At 44.0% G+C, this 14,722-nt stretch overlaps 1 protein-coding gene across 9 annotated transcripts in view; it reads left to right on the top strand.

Moving 5' to 3' along the window:
* Positions 1–14,722, top strand: part of TENM2 (teneurin transmembrane protein 2) — a 714,433-nt gene that overhangs the window by 515,499 nt on the left and 184,212 nt on the right. For all 9 annotated transcript variants that reach the window (XM_067732909.1, XM_067732913.1, XM_067732908.1 and 6 more), the window contains 2 exons: positions 5,191–5,386; positions 13,463–13,564. In XM_067732909.1, the coding sequence (XP_067589010.1) occupies positions 5,191–5,386; positions 13,463–13,564 (298 nt within the window). The remainder of the gene's footprint in view (positions 1–5,190; positions 5,387–13,462; positions 13,565–14,722) is intronic.

Raw genomic sequence — 14,722 nt, 5'->3', positions numbered from 1 at the left:
GAGGAGGGTAACTACATATTCCAAACGGGAGCACTCTCAAGAGTGAAAGGAGGAACAGAGGAGATGGAAACTAGGACATCCCTGGGCAGACTGGGATAGACAGACACCCTACACATAATAGGTTGGAACTCGGCCGACAGAAGATGCTGCCATCCTGGGTGATTCTCTCCCACCGCCCCTAAGAAGTGGAAACATTTGCTGGTACTTTACTATAATCTTGGGAGGTGAACCAGGAAGGAAGAGAAGCATGAGGTTAAGAAATCTTGAAGGCTGTGCTGAAATAACACATGAAATAACATATAACACAAATAACAACACACGTTGAGGCTACGCCTCAACATTTCAGTAGCTTGATTTTTTTTTTCATGTGTACAACATTATAGTGCGTTGGCCAAAAAGTTCGTTCAGTTTTAAGTAAACATAAAAGACACATTTTTCATTTTCACCAAGAACTTTACTGAAAAATGTATTCATCAACCGAGTGAACTTTTGGGCCAACCCAGTATTTCAGCGTCTGTATGCACTGCCGTGTGCTCACGACCAAAGTTTTGTTTCCATCCATCACCATACAGTTGACCCCCTTCACCCATTTTGCCCTCCCCCACCCCCCTTCCCCTCTGGTAGCCACTACCCCTTTTTTCTGTGTCAGTGGCCTAATTTAGTAAGTGTTTATCTCTTGCTTTTGTCAGTATTTCCAGCTTCCCTCCAAGTGCTAATCTAGGATCCAGGCCACTCCTATCTTGTGACTCCATCATCTTGGGCTTTAAGAGAACTCTGGTTCTCTCTAGAGGCAGATAGGTAGGGAGAGTGAGCAAGTAGGAGGTGGCACAGAACGTTTTATGGCAGGGTCTAGAAGTGGAGTTCATCCCACCGCATACGTTCCATTGACGGGAACACTGTCACGTGCTCCCAAATAAAAGCAAGGAAGCTGGAAAGGAACAAGACACTGATACAGACAGTGACCGTCAATCTCTACCACAGTGGTCACTAAGGAACAGTGTCAAAGGAGGAAAAGAGGGAAGACAAGCGACGGAGCAAAGAAAGTCCAAAGAAAGAAAGTGTACATTGGACATCATCCTGTTGAGAATTTTTTAATTTAATTAATTAATTTATTTATTTTTGGCTGCGTTGGGTCTTCGTTGCTGCGTGTCGTCTTTCTCTAGTTGCGGCGAGCGGGGGCTAGCCTTCATTGCGGTGCGTGGGCTTCTCATTGCGCTGGCTTCTCTGGTTGTGGAGCACGGGCTCTAGGCGCGCAGGCTCAGTAGTTGCGGCTCGTGGACTCCAGAGCACAGGCTCAGTAGTTGTGGCGCACGGATTTAGCTGCTCCGCGGCATGTGGGATCTTCCCGCACCAGGGCTCTAACCCGTGTCCTCTGCATTGGCAGGCGGATTCTTAACCACTACCCCACCAGGGAAGTCCCTCCACTGAGAATTGAAAAGGTGAAGTCATAATGGCCGTCTAAAGTCACCTCTCAAATCTTGATGATCTATAGGCAGATTCCTTGGGCCACAGTGTCCATCACGTGCACGTCTGGTGGTGCATGACTGAGGCTTGCTGCCTGTAACTCTGCCCCTTTCTCTTCTATTCAGGAAAGCACATTAGAAGACAAGGGAGGGCAGGTGATTATTACTGGAGACAAAACCTTCAGTACATGGCAACTTAGTTTCCTTTCAATGGAATTCATTTACAGATTCAGTAATTTATGCACTTAATATTTTACAAATATTTATTGATCAAACTCTGCTCAAGATGAATTAGACACAGCAATGAATTATCATCACGATAGCAGAAACTTTCAGGGTGTGTTTACCATATACTGAGTGCTGACTATTCTAAGCACTTTACATGGTTTGACTCATTTAATCTTTACAACAGTGTTTTGCTGTATTATTATTATGTTTTGAAATCATACCCATTTTAAAGATAAGGAGACTGAGGCACAGAGAATTGAAATAGCTTGTGCAAGTGTCACAGCAAGTAAGCAGCAGAGCGTGGGTTCTAATCAGGCAGTCTAGCTCCGAAGTTCTCAGGCTTAACCACTCTACCATGCAGAAGAAATCCCTGCCCTCCTGGAGTTTACATTCTTCTGAGTAGACAGACAATAAGCATAAAAACATTATATCAGGGCTTCCCTGGTGGCGCAGTGGTTAAAAATCTGCCTGCCAATGCAGGGGACACAGGTTCGAGCCCTGGTCTGGGAAGATTCCACTTGCCGCGGAGCAACTAAGCCCGTGCGCCACAACTACTGAGCCTGCGCTCTAGAGCCTGCAAGCCACAACTATTGAAGCCTGTGCTCCTAGAGCTCGTGCTCCACAACAAGAGAAGTCACCACAATGAGAGACCCACGCACCACCGCAATGAAGAGTAGCCCCCGCTTGCCGCAACTAGAGAAAGCCCGTGCACAGCAACGAAGACCCAACGCAGCCAAAAATAAATAAATAAATTTATTTTTTAAAAAAAACATTGTATCATTTTAGAGGGTGATAAGTGCTTTGAAGAAAATAAAGCACAACAAAGAGATACAGGATTGGGACACCTCAGACCAACATGTCCCAGTGCCCCTGGCTCACAGATTCTTCCTTAAATGAAAACTGCTCTCCGTACTTCCGTGGAGGGGCTCCGAGGAGCCGGCCAAAATAGACGTCCGCTCTCTCCTCTGACAAATACCTTTTCCAAGAGTCATTTGATTGGTTGGACAGCGTGCACTGCTGCTGGTCCTAAGCCATTTCTGTGCCCCTGGGCTGGGCAGCCAGTTCAGCAAGAGATGACTGATGCCCAAATTAATAATGAGCAATGGCCCCATGCAAGTAACCACCTTCCCCCAACTTTTCCTCGTGGGAGTGATAACCTGGACCCCAAATGAACTATATCCTTCTCACCTCGGCACCGGCTGACAGCAGTTTGTAGACATGGGTCTGGGTAGTCGGAAATTTACAAGCTGCTAAGGAACAAATGCTCTGGTTACAAAGGGCTCCGAAAGGAGCATCAGTTTGTCATATCACTGCAGATCATTTATTTTATCCCATAAAGACAGCTGCAACCAACAGGCTCTGGGGTAGAGGGAAGCTAAATACAAACATTCGTTTCCTGAGAGATGGAGGAGATTTCCACTTCCTACGCACCGTCCCTTGCCAGGCCCCCAGATACAAAAGCTAGAACCATGTGCTTCTCTTCTGCGATCCTTGTGATTTGCAAATAAGTGACTCAGAGTCACAAGGTACTTCATAAAATGGTTATTATCTTCCAGGCACTGCCCTAAGCATTATCTCATGTCATCCTTATAACATCCCCAAAAGGTGGGTGTTATTATTCCCTAGTATGCAAACCAGGAAGAGGGTGAAAGATCCGCCTCACTTCAAACAGTAGCAAATGGCAGTCAGAATTCAAACCCAGGTCTGTCTGACAGCAAAACCTTTGTACCTAAGCTTATAGACTCTTTTGGTTTCAATTATCACATTTCAGTTGGGAAAAGCTGGCGATTCTGCTGACAAGGAAGTCCCATTAGTAGATTTCCTGGAGTTTCATTCTTTGAAGTTCGTGAAAGGGGTTACAGTGGATGTCAGTAACCCACATAACCCTTTTTATGGCAGGGAAAGTGGTGAGAGAGAGCTTAATCCCACAGTGGTGGTTTTTATCTGCTAAAGACCTACACTTTGAATGTTCTCTGGAAGTCAAGGTGCAAATGACTTTCCTGTGGAATGATTTCGCAAGAGTTCGCAAGTTGATTGCATTTCTGCTGGGGTCTTATTGATTTTCTCATCAACAAGTAAGAAACATGGGTGTCCTCTTTGCCTTTCCCTTCATCCTCTCTGTCCAGCCCATGGTCAAGCCCTGTCCTCTCTTCCCTAGAAATGTTCCTGCAAAGTTGTCCCCTTTCTTCATTCACTGTCCTAATCAAGACGCCTGTCACCTCACACTTGGGTTTCTGCAGTTGCTTGCTAACTGGTCTTTCTGCTTCTTTTCATTCCCTCTTCTAGAACACCTCATAGCCTGCCTGCAAATGAATTCCTCAGAACATTCCTCCCATCACGTCGTCAGTCACTGCTCAAGGATCTTCTGTGGCTCCCACTTGCCTGCCGCAGGATTTCACCATTCCCTAGGACAGGCCCCTTTGGATCACACTTGCTCTCCCATTCCCCTCACCCCATTCCTGGTTGCCTTCACCCACCACTCTGTCTTCCACTGATTGCTTCCAGTTCTGAGCCTGGTTTCCATTGAAACAGAGTTTCATAGTTAATTGCTGGTCGATGGGAGGCCAGGCACTGTGAGGGCACTGCACCTAAACAGATCTAGGTCCACATTTTTGCTTGCTCACTTGGTCACTGGGTGACGTTTGATGTGTTGCTGGACTTCTCTGAGCCTCAGTTTTCTTATCTGTAAAATAAGATACCAATAGTGCCAATCTTACAGGGGTTTTGCAAGAGTTGAATGAAATGATGACGACGATGGTGGTGGTGATGACAGCTCGCGTGTATTTTGTGTTTGCTTTGTGCCAGGCACTGTTATCAGTATGATCTTATTTCTCACAACAAGCTATAACATAAGTACCGTTATTTTCAGTTTTGCAGATGGGAAAATTGAGGGAGGGACAGGTGAAGCTAATAAGTTCCAGGTTCTCTCCCAGGTAGTCTGGCCCCTCAGCCCTCTTTCTTAACTACTCTGATCTACCACCTTCCTTTCGTGAACGATCAGTCAAGGGTATCTGGTAACATAGGTTCATAATTCTTTACCTGAAACTCTTGAGTGCCAGATGCAATTTGGAATTCAGAATTGGGGGAATTATTAAAAAGTTATACTTGGCATATGCTATGTACCCTATAACACCCCAGTAGGGACTGGAACAAAAACCCATCTCTCTCTCTCTCTCTCTCTCTCTCTCTCTCTCTCTCTCTCTCTCTCTCTCTCTCTCTCTCTCTCACACACACACACACGCACACACACAGAAAAAAAAACCACAAAAGCTGAAAAGAGATTATGGCCTTATAGTCATAAAACTATTAGCAATAATTATAATAAATGGTGACTGTTATTATTACAACTTTCATGACTCTCGTTTTACTTACAATCAAATGAGCTTATAGTAAAATGTACTCAGGAGTATCTCTCAGTTAACTAATGGGGCTGGAGGGGAAGGTGCTTGTTATGGGACCAGGTCTGCACCCTGTGTCACATGCTCTCTTCTTTTCCCAGTATGACTTCATGGAGCGTCTGGACGGGAAGGAGAAATGGAGCGTGGTCGAGTCACCCAGGGAACGCCGGAGCATACAGACCCTGGTTCAAAACGAAGCCGTGTTTGTCCAGTACCTGGACGTGGGCCTGTGGCACCTGGCCTTCTACAATGATGGCAAAGACAAAGAGATGGTTTCCTTCAACACTGTAGTCTTAGGTAGGTACGGGATCTCTGAGGTGATATGTCAGGAAGGAAAGGATGGAAGTGTCTGGCTTCTCTGTTGAAGGCGCATCTTCCAAGGTGGTCCTACTATGTAGGGGACCAAACCAGCATCCTTAATTTAGGATTCATAGTGTCATCCACCTAAAACTAGCCTTGATTAAAATATGAATGCTACTTAAATCATGAAAAAGCCACTGTGAGTACCGGGGCTTGAGTTGCAGTGAAGAGCTTGGCTCCAACCACCTGGCTCAAGCCCTGGCCACACAACCTAGGCAAATCATTGGACTTTAGTCAGCCTCAGTTCCTCATGGTAAAACAGAACTAACTAGGCCCTCCTTATAGTGCTACTGTAAGGAGTAAATGAAATGTTACAGGTATAAATCCCTAAGCAGCCAGTAAATACTGACCGTTTGTGTCAGGTCACAATTTTTCTCAAGAATCAAGGAAAGCGCAAACTAAATTTTTTTTTAAAAACCTGAAAAATAAATCAGGAAAAGGATATAACCATAAGAAAGAAATCGTATCTTTGTTCCCAAATTGGTAAATCTCAAAAAGCTTGAATTAAGCACTTGTCATTTGGGGCATGTTTTATAGCAGTCCTTTTTAGTAGCCATTGAGGAAAAGCTAAGATTTTATCCAAAATTTCCCCTTATATGTGCATACAAACCTGTAGGAGTGCCACTATTTTGAGAATATTTCATGAGGTTTTCTAAAGGAAGCCCTAAGAATTTTAACAATATATCACCTATAAATAATTTTCATAACATTTATTTTGTCATTAGGTTTTAATATTCTTACTAATGATAATAACTGATCCTCTCTGAATCAGGGCAGATTTTTAGACCCATTTCACAGAGGAATTAACTGAGGTTCAGGAAACTGAGTCCCTCAAGGTCCCAGGATATGGAAATGGTGGAAATGGCATGGACTCCTGGGCCTCATTCATTGCCTTTCTGCAACGCCATGTTGTCCCAGCAGCGTTTAGTTGTGGACCTCAAGTTTCACTAGAGAAACCTAGATAAGATGGTTGATCCAGGATTAAATCCTACCTTTTCTTTCCCACATCCTACCTGGGAGAGTCACTAAACTCCCTGAGCCTCAGATTCATCGTTTGTGGGAAGGTAATGATGATATCTCCGAAGGGAGGGATGATGTGACTTCACGTACTGAACCTGTCTGGAATGGAGCTGGTAGTCACTCGTGAAAGCTTATGATTTTTTTTTAATATTTATTTATTTATTTGGCTGCACTGGGTCTTATTTTCAGGATCTTCGTTGCAGCACGCAGGATCTTTAGTTGTGGCATGTGGGATCTTTTAGTTGCTGCACGCAGGATCTTTTAGTTGCAGCACGTGGGATCTAGTTCCCTGACCAGGGATCGAACCCAGGCCCCCTGCATTGGGAGCGCGGAGCCTTAGCCACTGGACCACCAGGGAAGTCCCAAGCTGATGACTTTTTAAGAGCGCATCTTGTACAGCTGTTTTTCTATTGACTGCATGTTAAGAACTTCTCTGTTAGTTTCATGGATTGCTCTGAAGGATTCCCTGATTCTTGAAAGAGAACCTGAAATTCAGGTAGCAGCCACAACTTCAGAATGGTACAAAATCAGGTGGGATTTGGTATTTACCATAGCATTGAAGTTAATGCTTAGTCCCTCTGTTAAGGAAAGATTGACCCTAACAGGGTTAGCCAAATGCTCCTTTTAAAGCAGTGCTTGGCATGCCAGAGCCCATGGGCCAAGTCCGGCCCACTGCCTATTTTTATAAATAAAGTTTTATTGGACCACAGCCACATTCATCTGTTGACAAATTGTCTGTGGCAGCTATAACAACAGAGTTGAGTGGTTGCAGTGGAGACAGTTTGGCCCATAAAGCCTAAATATTTACTCTCTGTCACTTGACAGAAAAAGTTTGCCAAGCCCTGCTCTACACTAATGGCATAAACTTTGTATCAGGAAAGTCACTGGAGAAGTCTTCCACCGTTAGGGAAAGTTCCCAGGAGCATGTTATGTACCAATGAGGGAAAAAAAAAATAATGTTAAAAGGATAAAAACCAGATCACAAAAGAAAGAAACTGGCAACAGATTTAGAACTAGTTTGGGATGGTAAGATAAAGAACAATCTTTTGCTTAAGAACATGATGGGAAATGATATCCTTTTGGTCACCTTGTGTGTTTTTTTAAAAAAACTTTTTGTAAATCTTTTTTTTTCTGATTTTTATTGGAGTATAGTAGATTTACAATGTTGGGTTAGTTTCAGGTGTACAGTAAAGTGCGTCAGTTATACATATACATATATCCACTCTTTTTTAGATTCTTTTCCCATATAGGTCATTACAGAGTAGAGTAGAGTTCCCTGGTGCTATAGAGTTGGTCCTTATTAGTTATCTATTTTATATGTAGTAGTGTGTACACGTCAATCCCAATCCTCCAATTTATCCCCACCCCTTTCCCCCTTGGTAATCATAAGCTTGTTTTCTACATCTGTGACTCCATTTCTGTTTTGTAAATAGGTTTATTTGCACCATTTTTTGAGATTCCACATGTAAGTGAGAGCATGTGATATTTGTCTTTCTCTGTCTGACTGACCTCACTCAGTATGACAATCTCCAGGTCCATGCATTGGCCTTGTGTTTAAATGCAAAGACTTGATACACATGACAGCAAACCCCACACACAGCAGCTGGCTTAGCTGGAGTCTATAAAGACTCAGTGGAATGGTTAATAACAAAAACAGTAACAACGGCACATCTATAGAGAGTTGACCATGTACTAGCTCCTGGACTTGGCCCTTCTGGGGTCTAGATCAGTTAACCCATAGAGTAGTTATATGAGGTCATTACTACCAATATTCTGTTTTCCAGTTGAGGAAGCCCAGACTCAGAGAAGTTAAACAAGTTGCCCACGGTCACACACAGCTAGTAAGGGGTGGAGTCAGGATTCAAACTCTCCCAGAGCCTGTGCTCTTAACCACTGGATTGCTTTGGATTCGAGCCAGATAAATCCGTTTCGCCTTCCACACAGCAAGTTGTCTGGGGGCCATGTTATCTAATAATGGCTTCTGCCCTCCGTTGCCTTTATCCACATGGACACAGACAGTGGTAGTGAGATGCCCTTCCCCCAGGCCATTACCCTCATTCGCCTGTCGGAGCTGGGAATAGCAATTCTCCCCAGAGGATTTCTCTCGTCTGGACTGTAGCTCAGAGAGAAAGTCAAAGGTTACCGACCTGATAGTTGGGCAGACATCTTGATAGAGCAATGATAGTAATTGGCCTGAAATGTAGGGAAAAGTGCAGTGTTTTATTTGGTTCAGAGACTCTCCCACACATATCTATCATCGGAACACACTCCATCGAGAGCAGCCAGGAGCGCCGAAAGCCCCTGTGATATGAAACAGAAGAAAGGATGTTAGATGGGTGTTGACCGGCCATCACACTAAATATACCTTTGACTCAGGGATGTCTTTTGTGTTTTGGAGAGGAGCAGCCTGCTTTCAGAAATGAGTTTCATCTCAGGGTACAACAGAGTGGCGTTCTTGAAGCACGGTGCAGATTTCGGGGAGGCCAGCCTCCACTTGTATAAAAATCCCATTTCCTGGGCTAACTCTCATCACATGCCTTGTTTCCTCAACAAAAGTCCAACCAGGTTGACAAAAAGGAAAGCTGATAAGATTTCAAGAGTAATATTTAATTGGGTGTTAGAAAAAGGGGACTGAGAGAGGTGAGCTCCTTCTCTATTTCAGCAGTACTACATAATTGTTTCTTTCCTCAAAAACTGTAGAAATGCTTCAAAGACAAGACCTGGGCGGGGGGTGGCATGGTGAGAATGTAAATTGATACAGCCACTAGGGAGAACGGTATGGAGGTTCCTTAAAAAACTAAAAACAGAACTAGCATATGGCCCAGCAATCCCACTACTGGGCATATACCCTGAGGAAACCATAATTCAAAAAGACACATGCACCCCAATGTTCATAGCAGCACTGATTACAGTAGCCAGGACACGGAAGCAACCTAAGTGTCCATCGACAGACGAATGGATAAAGATGTGGTACAGATATACAATGGAATGTTACTCAGCGATAAAAAGGAATGAAATTGTGCCATTTGCAGAGACGTGGATAGACCTAGAGACTGTCATATAGAGTGAAGTAAAGTCAGAAAGAGATAAACAAACATCGTATAATATCACTTATATTTGAAATCTACAAAAATGATGCAGTTGAGCTTATTTGCGAAGCAGAAATAGAGACAAAGACGTAGAGAACAAACGTATGGATACCAAGGTGGCGGGGAGGTGGGATGAATTGGGAGATTGGGATTGACATATATACACTGCTATACGTAAGATAGATAACTAATGAGAACCTACTGTATAGCACAGGGAACTCTACTCATTGCTCTGTGGTGACCTAAATGGGAAGGAAATCCAAAAAAGAGGGGATATATGTATATGTATAGCTGATTCACTTTGCTGTACAGCAGAAACTAACACAACATTGTAAAGCAACTATACTCCAATACAAATTAATTTTAAAAAAAGACCTGGGGAAATTGAATGAAAAATACTCTTCACGGCAGTTTTTGCTCATTTTGGATTCTCCCACCCCCTGAGATGCGTGCGCGTACACACATACATACACACACACTTCAACTATTACTTACCAAGGACCTACTGTGTGCCAAGCATTGAGAATACCTGGGTGATCAGTTCAGCTCTGGTCTCTTCCTCATGGAACTTGATGAGAGAAGACAGATAGGTGAAAAGACAATTATAGGAATTAGGGGAAGATAGAGGAAAGGGTACAAAACCCAGGTTGAGGGCAGTAGGGAAGGAAGATGCCTAGAAGCTAAATGTTTTCTAAACTGAGACTTAAGGGTAAATACCTCAGCTAAAGGGCAAGGAGGCCTTCCAGCCCAGCACAGAGCCTATGCAAAGACCGTAGTCCTTTTCCCTGGGACTGTGGTAGCAAAGAGCTTCCTCTCTTCGATGCTCTGTCTCTGAGGATGTTAGGTTGGAGAACAGGGAGATTTCCACCAAAGCATCCCCAGACCCAGATGCTCAGTGAGAACCTAGCTCTACTTTGCTGTCCGAGTGACTTCTGAACATGCAAGCTGGATAATGTCATGTTTCTGTTGAAACTTTTTCGCTTGCTCCCATTGGTCCCAGAATAAAATGTAACTCATCCACATGGTCTCCAGGGCCCTAGATGATCTGGGTTTCTCCAGACTCATCTTAGGTCACTCTCTTCCTTTTTAGCTACCCTCCAGCCACGTGGGATTCAGTTCTGCCGTTTTCCACCTCAGGGCCTTTGCATCAGCTCTTCCTTCTGCCTGGGATACTCTTTCTTGCTTGCTTTTTTATTTTTTTAATTTTTTTTTTGTGGCCATGCTGCGAGGCTTGCAGATCTTAGTTCCCCGACCAGGGATCAAACCTCGGCCCACTGCAGTGGAAGCATAGGGTCCTAACCACTGGACCGCCAGGGCATTCCCCTGCCTGGAATACTCTTCACCTGGCTGTTCCAGCTCACCCTTATATGTCACCTGCATAGAATAGAGACGCCCTCCCTGACTGTCCTTTCTCAGTAGCTTCCACCTCTTACTCCCCATCACAGTGTCCTGTTCTCTTCAAAGCACATATCACAATTTTTATTTGATTTGATAATTTTTTTTTGGCCTGTATTCTCTATGACAGTGGAAGTTCTGTGAGGGCAGGGACTGTGTCTGTCTTAGTCACCATTGTATTCACCAATGTCTTGTAAGGTGCCTTGCATATAACAGTTGCTCAGTTAATAAAGTAAACCCGGGCTTCCCTGGTGGCACAGTGGTTGAGAGTCCGCCTGCCGACGCAGGGGACACGGGTTCATGCCCCGGTCTGGGAAGATCCCACGTGCCGCGGAGCAGCTGGGCCCATGAGCCATGGCCACTGAGCCTGTGCGTCCCGAGCCTGTGCTCCACAATGGGAGAGGCCACAACAGTGAGAGGCCTGCGTACCGCAAAAAAAAAAAAAAAAAAAAAAAGTAAACCCTATGTCAAGGACTGTGACAGGTCTGAGATCTCACCGTAATTGTCAGCTCACGCAGTAGCTGGCCACAGTCTCATAGATGTTATCAGAAGAGGAGGTGCTCCTGGGTCAGAGACAAAAGACTTTATTCCTCAGAGCAATGTAATATCCACAGTATCAACATATGTGCCAGTTCCAAGCCCCAGTCCCCACAGGGCAACACAAACAGAGCCAGGTGTTACCTACACAGGCAGTGGGTTACATGACAGGAGAGAAACTCTGAATTTACTGTCCTTGAGTCTCCAAATAGGCGGTGAGCCTGCTCATTCTTTTCTCCAGAGGGAGACATTATCTTTATTTATACTGGACAGTAACTAAACTTGCCCTTTGCTCTGGAGACGGACACTGTCTCTGTCTCCCAAGGCTGTTCACTATACAGACAGCCTTTTAAAAAAGATAGTCCAGAGCTAAGGAGTCAGTGCCTCTGCTCATAAGACATTCAGGAACACAAGACACCCGTGGCAGATTGTCTCCTAACATCATGTGAAATTGCTTTTTGACCTGCAAAAGCAGCTACTTCATATGATTCAACCTAATGCTTTTTGAATGAAAGAAGGAACGGAGGATGAAAAGATGAAACAAATCGATAGCTACTTAGATGCTTCTCAGCCCACCTTTATTTTGCCAACCTCAGGGAGTTGAGCCTGCAGTGATAATTGTTAGACACTAAAGACATTGGCTTGGGAATTCCCTGGCGGTCCAGTGGTTAGGACTCTGTGCTTTCACTGCTGAGGGCTCGGGTTCAGTCCCTGGTCAGGGAACTTAAGATCCTCAAGCCACGCAATGCAGCCAGAAAAAAAAAAAGAAGAAGAAGAAGAAAATAAATTGGCTCGATACTGATTTTGAAAAAGCAGATACGCTGATTGAGTTCTCCTAGTGCCGGAAACCAACCACACCCGGATTCCGGCAGAAGAGAGCTGAGAAGTGAAGCACTATAGAAAGAAAGCACTACGGAGTGGTTTGGTTTTTCAGTCCAGAGTGGGAATAAATGGGAAATTCAGTTTAAAGGAAAACCTCCCTTACCATTCACAGGTGACTCCATTAGGGACAATTAGACTTCCTAGTCTTTCATGCATATCACCAAGCCAATGTCCCCAGCTCCCCAAGGACTGTGTCATGTCATCTTTGGGGCATAGTGGCTTTTGATCATCTTAGTAATTTAGAACCTGAAAGTCTAAATGTGTTTATTTGAACGTAAGTCAAAATTAGGTTAATAATAATCATAATTTTAAAAGAGTATGACTCCTTCTGTGCAGACCCAAATCAACATGAAAAAGTTCCAAAATTATCCCTTTGAAGGCATTACTTGAGGGTACACATAGCAAGGTAAATCACGAAATAAGATGGCTATGCAGGTTAGAGCAAGGGTGAACTAATCGATTTTCATGAAAAATAAGATCTGCAAAAAGCTAGGCATAAAAGACCTTTTGTACCACCCCAAACCTACTACTTAATGAATCCCCAAATCATGCCAAAATTGATCAGTCTTAACGTATTTAGACTTCTCTTTCTTTAACGCAGGGGATTTTTTTCACTCTGTAAATCTGAGATCAGGAGCCACCACTGTCATTTGGAGAATCACTCTCTATCCCTAAGGCTAAAAGCTGATATCCCACATCTCAGACCAAATCTCAGATTGACAGGATGATGTTGGGGCAGGGTGGGGCTTACAGTGTTTAAAAACTTGCCAGCATTCAGTCTTGGAAAATTGTAGTTTTTAAATCCAGATAAGTAGTTTCTTTTGAAAAAGCAAAAATTGCAGCAGTATTAGCCCCATATTCCTGCCTGGGCTAATCACACGGAGAGCAGTGGTTACATCCATGCATTGTTCAAGTTGCCCTAGTCCCCACCCATCCCTGTTCTCCTCCTTCACTCACTTCTCCCTACCGGTCCTCTGTAGGCACCTGAGGTTACTACCACTGCTCCTGAAAAACAGTGGATGGCTGACTATTGAATTGCTTCACCAGCAGGCAGAGAAAAAAGTAATTGTTCAATTTCTCTCTTTTTCAGATTCAGTGCAGGACTGTCCACGTAACTGCCATGGGAATGGCGAATGTGTGTCCGGGCTGTGTCACTGCTTTCCAGGATTTCTAGGAGTAGACTGTGCTAAAGGTATTTACCACCACTTCCCTGCTATGACTGGAAAATAGAAAATAGGCTTCTCAAAAAGGGGTGGGAGAAGGGGCACCAAAGTAGCCTCCCCAGCAAATTCCATTGGGATATCTAGTAAACCCGTGCATGCTACACGTCCTAATGCTTTGGCAAAGAGTAGACTTCGATGTGTGACAACTGGCCAATATACCTGTAAGAGCAGGGCAGGTATCCTTGCCATTGAGGTGTGCTGAGAAGGAAGACTTGCTAAAAATGAGATGGTTAGATTTCCTGTAAAAGCAGAAGTGAATTACCATCGCTCCTTTCTTATAATCATTAACGTCCATGAAATGGAAGATTAAGCATCTCAGGGTTAGTAAATTTCATTCATTCTGGCCAGCTATGCTCTTGATCTGGGGAGTGCTATTTATCTTGGCTGAATTGGTTTTAAATTGTATTATTAATTTATCTACACTGCCTTGCACAGGATGATGGGGGCCCTGGGATTCTTGGGGGGAAAGTATTATAAGAAAGAAAATGACTCTCACAAGAACAGAGGACTTAGGGCTGCCTACCTAGCTAGCAAGAGACCTTGAGCCTGACCTTCAAGCAGTGCGATCACAGGCGAGTGCAGCGGAGAGCAGAGTTTCTCACACTTTTTAGACATGGTATGTGCGCACACACACACACACACACAAGTATACATTCTAGATAAATACAACCGTAAAATTAAAATGAGACGTTCACAAACAACACTTCATGTTTCTTTTCTATTCTGTACCGTTTCACTTTTTATAAATGAAATACACTGACTATGCTGATTCCCCACCCGCCAGTGAGTCTGAAAAACAGTGATGGAGAGGTTCCAGGCCCTTGCTCAGGAGTCAGGCATTCCTGGGTTCCAATCCCAAGCTCAGCCGTTCAGGATCTCTGTGATCCTGAACAAGTGATCTGACATTTCTGAATCTCCGTTTCCTCCTCTGGGAAAGTGGGGAATTCCTTCCTAAATTCATCCTGAGGATGGAATGCAAGAACACACCCCAAGCTCTTAGCGGAACACACTGTGAGCCCTCGGAGGGTTTAGTCTTACCATCTTTTATTTACATAGGTCATAGTATATTTACTTATACATTCATATAATATTTTCATCCTTTTATGTGCTCCTCATTAAAAGACCAT

The sequence above is a fragment of the Pseudorca crassidens genome, chromosome 3, assembly GCF_039906515.1.
Source record: "Pseudorca crassidens isolate mPseCra1 chromosome 3, mPseCra1.hap1, whole genome shotgun sequence".
Taxonomy (NCBI): domain Eukaryota; kingdom Metazoa; phylum Chordata; class Mammalia; order Artiodactyla; family Delphinidae; genus Pseudorca; species Pseudorca crassidens.
This window is presented reverse-complemented; position numbering and strand designations above follow the sequence as displayed.